This window comes from Lissotriton vulgaris, chromosome 12, assembly GCF_964263255.1.
Source record: "Lissotriton vulgaris chromosome 12, aLisVul1.2, whole genome shotgun sequence".
NCBI classification, from domain to species: Eukaryota; Metazoa; Chordata; class Amphibia; order Caudata; family Salamandridae; genus Lissotriton; species Lissotriton vulgaris.
Genome location: NC_141700.1, coordinates 482,607,676 through 482,623,354, shown reverse-complemented (window position 1 = coordinate 482,623,354; position 15,679 = coordinate 482,607,676). Strand labels below are relative to the sequence as shown.

General features: G+C 46.7%; 2 protein-coding genes across 3 annotated transcripts in view; both read right to left on the bottom strand.

Annotated features, from left to right (window-relative positions):
• Window positions 1-15,679, bottom strand: part of LDHD (lactate dehydrogenase D) — a 735,651-nt gene that overhangs the window by 176,566 nt on the left and 543,406 nt on the right. The window lies entirely within an intron of this gene.
• LOC147676803 (uncharacterized) overlaps window positions 3,718-15,679 on the bottom strand; it is a 39,849-nt gene continuing 27,887 nt past the window's right edge. The window contains exons 2-4 of the mRNA XM_086946519.1: window positions 7,024-7,122; window positions 5,292-5,435; window positions 3,718-4,324 (exon numbers count right to left, since the gene is read on the bottom strand). Of these exons, the coding sequence (XP_086802645.1) occupies window positions 3,933-4,324; window positions 5,292-5,435; window positions 7,024-7,122 (635 nt within the window). The 3' untranslated portion in view covers window positions 3,718-3,932. The remainder of the gene's footprint in view (window positions 4,325-5,291; window positions 5,436-7,023; window positions 7,123-15,679) is intronic.

Below are 15,679 nucleotides of genomic sequence, written 5' to 3'. Positions count from 1 at the left end.
GTCTCTTTGAGCAGTACATACCACTGAATGCTTATGTAATGTCAAGAAGATTAGTGGATCCTACTGTTAATCTTAAAACCCTGACCGTTGAGATGTGGCAGTGGGACATCATTAAATGCTTGACAGAGATGCTACAACCTTTTGAGGTGTTCACACGTGCAGTTAGCAGGGAGGACTGTACTATGGGCCAAGCCATCCCATTGTTGTACATGCTCGAGCAACAGCTGAAGGAGGTCTGTGAAACATACGAAGGTGACGAAGAAAAAGTTGATGCATGTACCTTGGCCAAGGCCTTAGCCAACCGCTTATCTGGAAATGCAAGGATTAAAATGATTGTGTCAGATCCAAATTACATAACTGCAACAATCTTGGATCCACGGTACAAATTGTTTGTCAGCAGTAGCGCAGTCATTCCTTTTTCAGATGGGGATGTTGCCAATTACAAAAGTTCCATAGCTGTGGAAGCTAATGATTTAGAAACTGAACGGCTGTTACTTAAAGGCCTGCCAGTGCCAGCCCAGGACAGTCAACGTACTCCAGGCCATCCTCCTGAGGCAAGTTCATCAGAGCATGAGAGCAGTGCGTCCGCTTCCCAGCAGGCACCAACAGTACCAAAAGCAGCACCTACACGATCTGATTCAGCAGACACAACCAAAAGCATAACTGCTTTTTTTCTACAGAAGGGGATGGGTAAGTCCGTTGCTGTTGCAAAGGGGAAAGAGGAGCAGCAAAGCCGAGCACCAATGAACACTGAGCGGATGGTTCAGGCCTATCTGGATGACACAACAGAGGTGTTCATGGAGCAAAGCCCATTGGTCTATTGGTATGAAAGAAGGAGACAGTGGCCAGTGCTGAGCAGGCTGGCGATAAAGTATTTGGCTTGTCCTGTAGCCAGTGTCGCCTCTGAGCGGGTTTTCAGTGCTGCTGGTGCCATTGTGACATCGAAAAGGACCAGTCTCTCCCCCAAAAGCGTCGAGAGGCTGACAATGATAACAATGAATCAACACTTCATACCACCAGACTATACTGTACGTGAATCAGAGCAGGATGAAGAAAGCGAGCCCGAAGAATTCATCACTGCTGGGTTACATGACCTACTGCTGTCCGGACCCACAGAGTTTGAGGACGAGCACCTCTTCCCTGACCAATAGGCTTTTAAATTGTTACTTTTTCCCTTCTTTTATTTGTGTTATTTATTTTCTTATTAAAAATGACTTTCTGGTGCAAAACTGCTAATCTTAAAATAAAAAGCTCAACCAAATCCATCCCCACCACTCATTCTTTTAATGTACCTACTGGAGTTGCACACCTGTGCATTTATTTTCGCTGTATCTTTTTTATTTACCTCCTGGAGTTGCACACCTGTGCATTTATGTTCCATGTTGACTGCACTCCTCTGAGTCTTGCTCCATCTTCTTGACTCCCACTCAAGTCAATACAATTCCATCTTGGCAGCCATACATTTGATGTTGTAGATGGAGTATAGTACAATAACAATAATGTAGCCTCTAACAGTCCCTCCATAACAAGTGAACCGTACATGACTACAGCCATCCTCTATTTCATTTGAAATCTGCAACTCATAATAACTGCCTTGCTGAGTCTTACTCTTAAGGCTACCACCTCTGTCTGCAGCCATTCAGAGACGACTCTTCTGTGTCAAAAGAAACTTGAGCAGGCATCCACAACTGAAGTCAACTTGTTGTGACTCGCATTACAAAGGCTCGGCAGCATCTGTGATCAATCATCTGACAGTGAAAGAGAAGAGCAAAACAGGTATATTAAAAAATGAATGATGCCATGCATTGCATTGGATGTATTTTTTTGCTGACTCTGAGCAAATGTGCATGGAGTTGAAGTATACTAGTAACTTCAGTTCAGACTCACGTGATAGCCAATTTTTCCATGTTATTTACTAATAATAGAAATTATTTACGCACTTGTGTTCCTACTACTACAGATGCAGTCAGGACTTAATTTATCGTAGTCACTCACTACAGACTGAGTTGCTGATGATAATGATGGTGACCACCATATCTTTGCTGTCAGGCAGTTGGATCTGAGCTGATTGATGCACGATGTTTCTTGGAGTGGAATACAAGGTAATAAATAAATACAAATAAGAGGCACAGCACAGTAGACCCAGGCTACTACATGTTTGTGCACTGTGCTGTGGTAGAGTACAATAGTGGTATGATTGATGACTGAGAATGACGCATTGATTTTGTTGATTAATTTTGTAAATGCTAGGTTGCTTTTTCAATTTCATTCACCTTTCTGTGGCTCTGTGAAATTTTTAGGGAAATGCAGTTTGTATAACGGGCAAACCTGTGTCGTCGTGGGCCTGTTGTTGTGTGCTGGCTCCTGTCTTTTTTTGTACTTCTAGATTAAAAATGATATGCAACTAGTAGACTTATACAAATTGTATCCAAGCCGCCTCAGTCTGAAAGTCCTCTCATACGACTACTCCTCTGGTATTATTTTTTTTATCTTCACTGTATTACAATTTGTTTAGGTCATTCACATTCTTTTGTATTTGCCTTTTCTTTTTCAGGCTGGACGTCTTTCACCCACTGCTTTATAGTATGAGCATCAACTCTCACCCTTACCACAAATCCTCATCATCAAGCAATTGGATTGCGGGAAACCAAGAATGATATTCAGCGTGTCCTTTTCTTACGTTCATTGCTTACAATCATTGGCTAGCGGATCAACATCATAAATCATCGTCTTCATTGTTTTGCTTTTGTTGTCTCCAATCTCCATGCGTACTGTTTTTCTTTCTCAAACCTTTCCCAAAACCCCCGTACCCATCCATTAAACAAACCCTAACCCTCTCCCCCGGGCTGCGTGGTTACATTGAGGTGTGATGTTTCTTACATTAAATATACACCAACAATTTGATCACGCGCTTGCTGGGGCAGATGTGGTGAAAGCAACAATAGTGAAATGTCAACAAGGCATGGCCAGGATCTTCTGCGGCTTCCCAACTCAAGCTCTGTGTATAAAGCCAAATAATTTACCATTAACATCAAACAATGAATGCATCTAATGAATTGGCGTAATTTTTTGGGTTTAAAGTTTAAAGCATTATGATTTAGAAAAGTTTGACGTTGCCGTGAGTACTACAAGTACAGTTGAACTTCTTATCTTCTCTTGCACTTAGTTTCCAGTCCCCAAAACCATTGTTTTGTTTCAGTTTAGCAGTTGCAATATTGGGTCACCCATGCAATGTACTGTACTTACTTATACTACCCCCACATTGTCTGTCACGCAAATGACTGCCTCTTTCTTTTTGTCTCTAAATGCTACTGGCAGGGTCTGTCTACTACTACTATCACAGAAGTTCTGATTCTGAACCACAGATTCTTCACCATTGTCTTGGAAATCAAATGCAGCCCTTGCAGTGCCACACTTCATCATAAATCATCATCATCTCATCAGCAATCACAGGTAAGATAAGTTTGCAGTGAGGTATAACGCAAGACAGACTGGTCGTTCTTCTAATACTACAAATATAACTCGGTGAGGGTTTACCGCATCTATCTGTTTGCATGTTAAAGATGTGGGCAATATATTTTATTATTAAAAAGCACTGTCCGCCGACCTGCATGGCCAAATTAAACCTTGCGAGGTTGCACAACGTACATTATTTGGTGAAACACTCCCCCCTCCAACCCCCCAAGAAACGCAAATGAACTTCAAATGTTTTCTTTTGAACATAACTTTGTTTCTCGTTTATTTGGAACATAATCTAATATATAACTAAAGATGATACAAAAATAAAATATATATAAATCCTACACCACAGCTGTCCCTACCCGCCTCCCCTAACCCCAACCAAATTCCCACGCTCAATGTAATGTAAAAACCCAACACCCAATTCCCACCCACCAACAAAAGGATTGAAAAAGGGGCAAACAGGGTCCATCTCATAGCCGGCGGGCTTTTAAGTGTTGATCCACCAGGATCTTTACACGCTCCTCTATTTGTCTTTTTGTCTGACTGCTTTGAGCCTCCAGCCTGGCTACCCGGAGGAGAATTTTTCTCTGGAACTGGTGGCACCTACATTGGCAGCCATGTTGTTGTGGGGGGGTGGACGATGCGGGGAAAATCTGGCGGCGGGCGGCTGCCTGACCACGCCGACGTACTCCTGCAGGCTTGGGGGCCGGGGCATTTGAAGAGGCAGCAGCTGCTGCCGCCGCCTCCTCCTCCTCCTCCTCAGCCTGAGCCACCAGCCGGCGGTAGGCCTCAACGATGGCCTGCAGTTTCCGCTGACGGGCCCGGACTGCCAGCTCCTTCCTCGTTGGTTTAGAAGGAGTAACTATAAAGAAAGAGACAGAATTGTTGTAATCAAAAATCCCAGCAAATCAAGAACACAAAATGTATCCAACACATAGTGGGCGGCACAGTACAGTAGCAATAGCAAGCAAGCTGAGTACCTAAATGTTGTTTTATCTATCTTGAACATTCTACGCCTTATATACTTCATTTGTCTGACTTTTTGGCACGGCATTATGCCTGCCCTAGTAACATAGCATGGGTGTACTTCAACGGTCACATACGAACACCTGTCTTTTTCATATCTCGTTTTTTTATATCATATACTCTGTGCTTCCGGGAAAAGTGACAGTCTCAAACTAACATTAATTAACAGTGGCCAGCTAGTACTAGTAAATGTCTACTCTAGAGACTATCATTCTTTATATCGCGCAACAAACGTTAGGTGGTTTGTGTTTCGCCAGCAACGACCCGGAATGCATCCAGTCGTCCCCTCCTTCCCTTGCCTTTGGGTTTAACCAAAACACCGCTGCCGACACTAGTATCCACTATCCACTAACCACCGATATTGGATGTGTCTCCCACCCACGCAGGCAGCTGTGTTTTCCCCTTTCTATGCTTCCACAACAACCCACGCATCCAACTGCTCTCAAACACCTGCATTGCTGATTCCAAAGTATACTTCTATATGATATGATTGGTGCTTTTTCCTTGCTCCTTTCATCATACTTAAAATCAATCTCCTGTTAATCCATCGCGGTCATGTAATGTTGTGGATAAGACTTTTTTAGTCTGCCACCAACCTTTCACAGCTGAGTTGTAGTCACATAGATGTATAACTTATTTTATCAATTCTCGCCGGTGGTAATGCTTTTGCTAAGCTTGGTAATGACAAAGGTGGCGTCATATATTGTCCAGTAGAACTTCAAGTTCATTATAAATATCAGAGTACAGTGAGGAAGTTTTCCCCACCCACCAAGTAATGCGGATCACTATTGAATGTAACTTACCATCGCCCACCGTTGTTGGCTCCTCCCCCGGTGCTGCCGGTGCTGCTGTAGGTGCCTCTGGTCCTCCATTCCCCTCCGGGATCGCCTCTGCTGACGCAGTCGCAGCGCCGCTGCCCCCGTCGGCACTGGTGGATGGTACTGGTTCTGCACAAATAAAAATGAGTAATTAAGTACACCTTTTTAGATGGATGCACAGCCCCCATTGTACTTGTTCACCAAGAATGGAGTTCTGCAAAACAGTTAAGTACAACGTAATCAGTAGTAGTCCACATTGCCTAGTACAGCAGAGTAAGTAACACACTACACATATTAGCATTTATTTGGTATGGTATGGTACCCAAGCTCATCTCATCTATACTGCTACTCTAGTCCTTGGAAAGTTAGACTGAACCATGTAACCTAACCAGTTTGTACATCAATGACATGTCTACAGTTTTGCGCATGCTACCTCACAGCTTGTTGCGCAGTACGAGAAGACGCCTTTGAGGCCACATGATAGTTCAAAGCATACACCTGAAGAGTTTGGAAAATAGAAAGGCCCGTATTTATTTTTTGAATGTGGATTGTGGAATCGAGTTTGCTTACAGCCTCAGGTTACACCTTTTTTTTAGCATGACAGCTAAAAACGTTGAATAAATGTATGTAATGTTTTCATACTGTCTAACGTGCACCACTTTTGTCATTATCTTTCGGCAGATGAGAAGATTTCCTTCTACGAAGCAAAGATTTCCAGAGCTTACCAAAAAGAGGCATATGCAACCAGCATACGTTCAATGGTGAGGGGTCTCCGACATTTCCCACATTTCCCTATCGTGCACTGGTAGCTGTACAAATGTAGATTACTTTTTATTCAGCCTTTTTTAACTCTGGATTTTTTCTTGTGGCCCTGGCCTTGACGTATTTCACGGAACAACTTAAAAACATTGATGTTACTTACTTAGTTACTTCTAACAAAATAAAGGTTTTGAAGTACCACATTGACTCGGAAGTATATTTTCAGTGTCTGTTGTCTTGTAGACTTACACGAGAGAGTGAGCAAAAGGGGGTTACTTAGGTTATGGATTGTGTAATAAAAGCATTTGGCATCTTCATATTGGGGTTCTGGAAAGGGGTAATTGAATAATTGACCAATGACTGAGCCCATATAGGTTGTCGTTCATTGAATTGTGGGTTCCTCTGAGTTCTGTGACTGAGGTGTAAGACTGTAAGTAAGTAAGGTCCAACCTGCCTATCACCAACAACATCCAATTTTGTGGTGCATACATAGTTATGTATGTGACTGCATAGAAGAATACCCGCAAGAGTAGTAGTGGTATTCATTACTAACGCTTACAAAATAGTAGACCAACATCTGGATGCATACTTGGTTGGTGTCAATTGGCAAAGAAGAGACATTACAGAGGAAAAAGCATAAGACAGGAGTGGACCCTGTGCCTTCCGCTATTCTATCACAGATTTTTTGAAAAGATTAATACCTTAACTAAAGAGTGGGCAACAGGGCAAGCTTACCTACAGACAGTCTAGTAGTAGCACAGAGAGTCATAGGAGAGGCTCTTTCAAGGAACAGAAAGGCAGGGACATATAGTAATACCCAAAATTTTGAAAACATAAAACCAAACAAGCATTTGTCAAAATTTAGTTAGGTGAAATGTCATTAATCGGTTGGAAAAAAAGCTCCGTTAGAAAGTTAGGGAAATATCATTGTTCCAAAAGAAAACACTGTTGGACTTACTGGGGACAGCAGCAGGATCCTCAGTAGAGGAGCTCTGTGCCTGTGGTTCTTCGCGTTCACCCGCCGACTCGGTCCCAGTCTTCTGCTTGCCCCTGGGTTCTGTGGTTCATGCAAGAAATAATAATAAAGAAAGAGGAAAACATTGAGTGCTGTGAAACATAGACAGCATTTCAAAAACCACTGCTACAACATTAAAAGAAACAAACATTGGTCTACCAAATGACTACTGCCTTGCATGATTCACTGACTAGTGTATATACTTGGAGAAAACAAATCAAATGTTCCATAAACATTCTGATTGCAGATTACTAAGTAACACAGAGGCAGTAAGACCTGAACAACACCACCGATTCAAGAATGGGGTAATCAATCAATTATCTGTAAGTAGCCATTTCTTTTTCATTTTTTGCCAGCAAAATGCATAGATCACAAGGAGGAGACATGCTTAACTTTGTGCATACTTACTAACACGAAATTGCACGTTCATGGCATCATATTTTGTTTTGATACTGACTGAATGCTACTGCTGCCCTACCCACTCAATAAACAAACTACATCAGTTCTATGGAGGGCTGAGGCAGGGGCGGCTCTAGGCTCATGGTGGTCCTGGACTCCTGGCCAGGGAGCGTAGGTGGGGGGCCCGGAAGAGGAGGTCGGGGCTGAGCACGGAGGCCAGTGAAGAGGGGGAGTCAGGGTGTTTGGAAGTGGAACAGAGCCGGAGGCACCAAATCCCTGCCAGGGGCCGCCACGCAAATATGTATCCATCCTCTGAGGATTATTACATTAAGGATATATATTGGTGGGGTGGCCCCTGGCGTTTGGTGGCCCTGTGCAGTTGCACAGCTTGAACATGCCTAAATCCGGCCCTGGCTGAGGTAAGAAGAACAAAGTAACTTTTGCATTCATTGCCAGAGGAGGATTCATGCAGAAGAGAAGGCCGTGAAAAAAAAATGATACAATATGCATTGCAAACACGTACAATTATCCATCAACGGCTATTTCACTGACGGACAAAGGAAGGGGACAAGACTATATTAAGCATTAACTAACTTCAGTTCTCTACAATAAAGAAAATCTCACACCAATAAACAGCAACAGCTAGCGCCAAATTGAACACGCAAGAGTCAGTGAAGATGAAAAAGCGCAGCACAGACCAGTGTCATACAATTACAGTAGATATAATAACGGAATACATCGGAAATGTAACTAGGAGCAACAGTCATCGCGTTACTTATTCAGCCAAGATTTACAAAGATACAATAACAATACTTATACTACTATAGAGATATATATTATACACACACTTTTTTTTTTTGGGTAGCCACTCACCAAGACCCACGACCTCGACGCCAAGCAGGTCCAACAGGTCCTGCTCCCGGTCCAAAATGTCTGCCCAACGGTGGGTCAGCTGATGGTGGGTACGCCGGATACCGGAGCAGCGGAAGACTGCCCGGCGCACCTTCACCCACCGCCGGAGACGCTCCTCAATATGGTGGTAGCCGGAGCCGGGCCTGCCACCTGCTGCCAACATCAAGGGGAGGTAGCGCTGGATAAAAAACACCAGGGCAGCCACCTCCTCCTCCCCAAAAAGTTGGCGGGGCCTCACCCCTAGGGGGCGCATTCTGCCGCAAGGCAGCCGGGTTTTTTGGGGCACTGGCGCCTTGCCCTTTGAGCCGCCGCTGCTGCTGGCGCCCTTGACCATGGTTCTGGGTGGAGGGGAGAAGAAAAGTTCAAGACAAAAAGGTAGGGGAAAGAAGAAGCAAGGTAAAAGAAGGAAGTAAAATAAAGCAATAGAAAAGTTGTAAAAGTAGAAATAAAATAAAAAATATAAACCTAGGCACAGAGAGAAATAGGTAATAACTAAAGAAAGTTTGAAAAAGTGGCTAAAAAGACAAGGATTAAAGAGATTTCAACAAGATGCAAAAGTAGGCCCAAAACCATAGCCAGAGTGTGTGATCCAAGATGGCTGCGCCCATCGCGACCGCATGGGTAGGTTCGCGCGATATTTAGCGCGATCACGCACTTTTGTAGTGCGAACGAGAAGATGAGTTCCCGAACATGTCTTGCACAACGCGACCACGTTAATTGTGACCCGGAACAGGAAATAAGGGAACGCAAGCAGGCGGGACAAACTTCTGGGGTAATTTAGCGCGCTAGCCATCCCAAGCATGCAGGCAACGCCCCGAACACGCGCACCGCGCTCCCGAAGACGAAAAACGAAGCGCGAACGGGCCCAGCAAGCAACTCCGCATGGCTGCGGAGCTACGCGTAGTTCGCGGAGTGCAACTACGTCTTCGCGGAGCTCCGCGGAGTCCGACTCCGCGAACTACGCCCAGGGTTAGAAGATCCCCATTAAGGCTCGGCCTACCACTGGTGCTGTTACAGTTCGAAGGGGAACGGCCTCGGGATAGCGGGTGGCGTGGTCCACCAGGACCAGGATGGATCGATGCCCTTGTACTGTTCGGGGGTCCAGGGGCCCCACAATGTCTATTCCCACCCTTTCGAACGGGGTGGTAACGACGGGGAATGGTTGCAGGGGTGCCTTGAGTTTTCGGCCGCTCTTCCCGCTGGCCTGGCAGGTGGGGCAGGACCGGCAGTGGTTGGAGACGTCATTTCGCATTTTTGGCCAGTAAAAGTGGGTTACCAGGCGGTTGTATGTTTTGTCTTGCCCCAAGTGTCCAGCCAGGGGGACATCATGTGCCAAGTTCAAAAGGAAGTCTCTGAAGCGGAGGGGCACCACCAGCACTCGACTGGCCCCCAACTCCGCGATTCTTTGTTCGCTGTGCAGTAGGTCATTGTCCCAATAGATCCAGTGGGCCCCTGCGGTGTCTCCCGCGCTCTGGGCGAGTGCTTGCTGTCGGAGTCCCTCGAGGGAGGGACAGGTCTTTTGCTCTTGCCGGAATGGCACCTGGGTGGGTCCCCCCTCTTGACGCCACTGAGCCAGGTCTGGAAGGTCTTGGGGCTGAGCGGGCCCTTCTTGGGTTTGTTCTGGGGGGTCGGTATGGACGGTGTCTTCCTCCGGAGCGATCGGGGGAGGAGGTGCTGGCCATTCGGGTTCTTCGGGTCTGGGGATGGTGCGGGCGGCCATGGACCGGGTTGTTACGCACGCCCAGTCCGGGAGGCCCAACATCCCCAGGTGCTCTCTTCTTTCAACGGCCGCCCACGGGGAACTCTCGAGATCGTTTCCCAGGAGGCAGTCCACGGGGGCATCATCGCGGACAGTCACTTTTAGCATACCGGACACTCCTCCCCATTCGAAGGGGACGCAGGCCATCCGACAAAGCTCTCAGAATTGTCGGCCGATCGGACGGGGCAAAGAACGTTTGGCAGGATTTGTTCTGGGGTCACCAGGTGACAGCGGACGGCCGTCACACTGGCCCCCGTGTCACGCAGGGCTTCGGCCTTGCGCCCATTTATGTTCACCCATTGGCTGTATTTCCTGGTGTTGGCGGGTAGGGGAGCCTGCGGGATCATGTCTCTTCCCCCTAGGCAAGCCAGGACCATGGCGGCAGGTTCCCACTCGGGCTGCTCCTGCTCGTACTCTTCATGCTCTTCGGAGATTTGCTCTTCTCCTAGGGCGGCGGCAGCTACCTGGCGGGGCCCGGGAGTCTGGTTCTTTGGGCAGTTTGGGTCACTGGCATAGTGGCCGATTCGCTGGCACCGGTGACAAGTAATATTGGCTCGGAACCCTGGGCGCATCGGGGGGTTGCCCCGACCGGCCGGGGGCGGGGTGTTGTTGGCGGGAGCGGCCGGGACGGCGTCTCTGCCCCGGCCCTGGCCTCCTCCTCCTCCTCGGGGACGATGGTGACCTTGGTTGGTTCTGTTCTGCTCGTTTGGCCCACTCCGGGCCACTCGGGTGCTTTCCCATCGGTCAGCCTCAGCGGCGAGCTGCCGTGGTTCAGTCAATTTACTGTCGAGGAGGTGCTGCCTGAGCTCGACGAAGCAATTGTTGGAGAGGTGCTCCCACACAATGAGGTTGAAGAGCTGCTCGTAGGTGGTTACGTGGCTACCCTTGATCCATCCCTCGAAGGCTCGGCTGAAATAGTTCACATATTCTACCCAAGTTGTACCCGGGATCCGGGTGCAGTCGCGGAACCTCTGGCGGTACAGTTCGGGCGTAAGCCCATATCGAGTGAGGAGGGCGGCCTTCATGTGGTCATAGGACGTCATTTGATGGTCCGGGAGCTGTAGCAGGGCATCGCGGCCTTCATTGACGAACCTCCCCCATAGACCGGCTCCCCAGTCACTTCGATCGATCCGGTGGGAGGTCATGGCGATCTCGTAGGCCTTGAACCACTGCTGTATGTCGTCGTTCCGATAATATTCACGGACCACATCTTTGGGGATGTGGACCTTTTGTTCGGTAGCGCCTGGGGTGCGCGGTTGCTCGGGCACCCCTAGGTCTTTGTTCTGTTTCCGCATTTCTATCTCTGCTAGCTTGCGCTCGTGTTCGTATGCCAGTCTTTTTTCTTCGAGTTCTCTCTGTCTTTGCTTTTCTTCCCGCTCTTCTCGGAGCCGTAAGTGTTCTAAGTTTATCTTTTGTTCCGCCAGTTTCAGCTCTCCGTCCAACTTTAGCCGTGCCAACTCTAATTCGCGGAGTCTGCTTTTTTCTCGTTCTTGGATCTCTTCCCGGGAGAGACCCGCTCTCCTTTCTTCCGTCAGAGTGGTGTTTGTCTCTGGTGCTTCGATGTTTTGGTCCCGGGGTCTGGTGGCATTTGTTTCTGCCCAAGATTCTAGGGCGTGTTTGAAGTCCTCTTTCGTGCTCAGACCGGTGGTAGCAATGCCTAGTTCTATACAAAATTGTTTTAGCTCTCGATGGCTGTACTCTTCTAGTTTTTCCATCTGGAATTTCTCTGTAGATCCGCTCTCTTTGGTTGTCATTGTAGTTTAGTCATGGGGTGAGTTACTCTCTGTACGATTATGCGTTGGTTCGGATCGCGCCGCTGGCCACCAATGTTAGACGGGGACCTGGAGGGTCGGCCGAGGACAAGGGGAGAGGCCTCCGGTGAGGGCCGTCTCCAGCGATCGTACAGACAAGTAACTTCCCCCCCACAGATGGACACCACACAAAGATAAGGTTAACGCTTTTTTATATGCAGTTCTTGAAGTAAGGTAGTACGGTACAATGAGATCAGGACACGAGGATCCTCTCAATTCTAGTCTCTGGAAGGGAAAGGGGGTAGCGGGACAGTCTTGTTACCAATCTGGTATTGAGATGAAATGATGGGTAGCTCACAATCCTCGAGCTCGGCGTTCGGGAAGGTCGGGCCGCGGCAGCGCCAGCAGGTCCCGAGGAGGTCGTAGGTAGTAACGGGCCGCGGCAGCGCCAGCAGGTCCCGACGAAGATGGTGGTTGCAAGAGGCCGCGGCAGCGCCAGCAGGTCCCCACGAGGATGAAGGTTGCAAAGGGCCGCGGCAGCGCCAGCAGGTCCCACGAGGATGAAGGTTGCAGAAGGCCGCGGCAGCGCCAGCAGGCAGGACGACAGTTCACAAGGCAGGGCTGCGGCAGCGCCAGCCGTCCGTCAAGGATGAGTTCTTCACGGTGTCTCTCGACTCCAGGATACAACTGCCTTCCTGCTCTGGAGCTGCCTCAGTTATAGGTCTGGCGCCCTTTGATGTCCGGACCCTCGCACTTGGAGGTCGGGAGGTCCGGGATGAGGGAGTCCAGACACCAAGCAGGGGGGTGGAGCCAGCGCCCGGGGAGGCTGGGGGCGATCGGCACCTGGCGGGGGAGAGCCATCGACACTTCTTTCTCCCATTGACCTGCCAAGTGGTCCGTTCACCTCCTGGGTGGATGGTGGTGCCGGGATGTCGGGGACTGGCCAGGCCCAGGGTTGGGGTCGAGCTGAGGCCACGCGGCCTCGTGGTGCAGTGTCCAAGATGGCGGCTGGGCCGGGCAATGGTGCTGACGGTAGCCCGGGCCAGTGATACAGAGATATCCGCGAGCAGGCGTCCCTTAGGGGACGGGTTGCGGGTTGCTTCTGTGGGTAGCACCTGGAGAGCCGGTGTCCGGGCCCTGTCATGCGGGGAGGGAGCGAGCCCTTCATGGGGCCTGTCCAACACTCCTCAAGTGAGTTGCAGAAAGACGATTTATTCAGTAAAAGGACGACACGTTTCACTCCACTTAGGAGCTTGTTCACATAACGCGCTCTGAAACTTAGGAACATTTATAGTAAAAATAAAAGTGGGACAATCAAAAAAGTGTGTACTCGCCCTCTCTGGATTAATAAAATCTGGTTACCAACCACCATTGTGTCCGTGGTCCTGTTCGGTGCAGCGAGGCTCGTGAGGAACGCCGTTTTTTGAGGATATTAATTCCAGCTGCTCCGCCGGTTCGAGCCACCCCAGCCAAAGTCGAGGGGTTGCCAGCAGGAGCGTTTTGTGTTGATATTATATATATATATATATATATATATATATATATATATATATATATATATATATATATATATATATATATATATATATATATATATATATATATGTATATATATATATATATTACCTACTGGCGGTCGCCAGTAGGTATATATAGTTAGGGTTTTTTCTCTATGGGATTTCTGAAAATTCTATGTCTAATAACTTTGGCGTTTGTGGACGGAATTGGCTGAAATTTTCAGGAAAATGGCACATTTTGTTTCTGAGCAGCCCCTGAAAATTTGGGGGGTGTTCGGCAAGGGGGGGCCGAGAAAAAAGGGGGGTCCCAAAACGCGTTTTTCCCATGTTAATTTCCATAGGGCGGTTGGCCTCACTTTTAGCTCGAACGGCTGAATGGATTTGCACGAAACTTGGCAAAATTGTAGGGACTGTTAGCCCGATGTGCCTTTGCTATGTCTCAATATATGTGCTCCAGTGGATTTTGAGAAATTAACGTTCAAAGTAAGATATATATCTGTAACAGCGCTCCGGGTAGCGATCCGGTTCGCGTACTTTTCGCGTAACGGAACTTTGCGATGCGAAGCTGATTGGCTTTCCGGTGTCTGTCAACATTCTAAACAGTCCGGAACGGCCGCCATCTTGTCTCTCGGTAGGATCGAGAGACAAGAGGAGGCCAAAATAAAGGGGGAAATTACCATAAGGGGGCATAGTAGATCCTCGTTGACCCCCTAGGTTTTATGTGGAGGTTTTAAAAGGTCCCAGCAGGGCCAAAAAAAAAAAAAAAAAAAATTTTTGCGTGGTGAGCGCCTAGTACGCGAACCGGAAAGCGTTCTGGGCAGCGTACTATAAGGATAAAAGAATGATAGACTTTTCTAATACTGTATGTTAATTGTTTGTTGTTTTTGTTGGTTTTTTTTGTTTTCTTTATTTTTAAAGTATTTTTTTTATTTTGATTGTGTTTCATAATTCATTAAACTTTCTAACATTTCATTGTCAGAAATTTCAAAATTGAATATAGGGTGTAACATGTTCTCATTTTGAAGCAGGTTATCCACTGCTTCAACACATTGTAGTAGTTCCTGGTCTCTACTTTGATCCATAAAATCATCAATTTTTCCTTGGCTGCTCTCTTCCAGTACAATTGTAAATTGAACTTGTTGCTCGCCTTCCATTTTGCCTGAAATTCTGATTAAAAAAATATATATTAGTAGAGATAGGGCACTGTTGGGATTAATTTTAGATAGGCAGTTTTTATCAGTGAATTTATCTTTTGGCAGTGTATAGTATCAGAGTGGAAATAGGACTATAAAAAAGTGTATGTGATTTAACCAAGACAAGCCTAACTCCATTCATAACTATAACAGAGAAGTCCATCTAAATTCATAACTACTACAGAAGGATAGTATATATCTATCAGAAAAAGTCTACCATATTAAGTTATAGTGCACAATATACTTCAGTTTTAAAAATAACAACTTACCTTCACAAACAAGTTGAAGTGTTTGGTAGCTATTCAAATGTGATGTACAACAAGAAGTAGCAGTCAAAATGGCTGTGTTTTCTTCTCTTCCTTTATATATATTCAGGTATATAACCAATCAAATGTCAGGTAATATAAGTAGAAAATGAAAGTAATATTTTCATTGGTTGTCAATTCCAACACTTCAGATGTGTTTTGTGAAGTAATTTACCTCACGGTATTTAGAGAGGTCTACAGGCTTAATGGCTAAATGGAATTTCAATCAAATTTGTGAAAATGAAAGGAATTGTTATGTAGTATGAGCTAATCTATATTTGGTGAGAGTGTCTCCAGTCGTTTTTCTGTGAATTACTTTCCCACCTTTTTTTTGGACCGCTTTCCGGGTAGCGGTCCGGTCCGCGAACTAGGAGCGTAACGAAAGTCCACCAGTTTGTGTTTCGGTCGAATTAAGATATAAAATGGAGGACAAATAATGTTCAGAGTGGGTAGAAGGGGGCACGGTACAAGTATTTTGACCCCCTAGGTTTTCTGAGGGTGGCTGAGGAGGACCATATGTGCGGGGAAAAAACATTTTTTTTTTTAATTTTGCGCAGTTAGCTTCCAGTTCGCGTACCGGGTAGCGCTCTTTGAGCGTAGTTTGTTGAAAATTACAGAAAAAAGTTAGAGAAAAATAATAATTGTGAGTGATCAGATGTAGGGTAGCTCTGAGAAGAGCTTTTGGGTTTATGGTACATTTTGGTACTTATAAGTAGGTACCAATGCACAGTCTTAAATTCAAAATGAAAATTCTGTTGCCCTC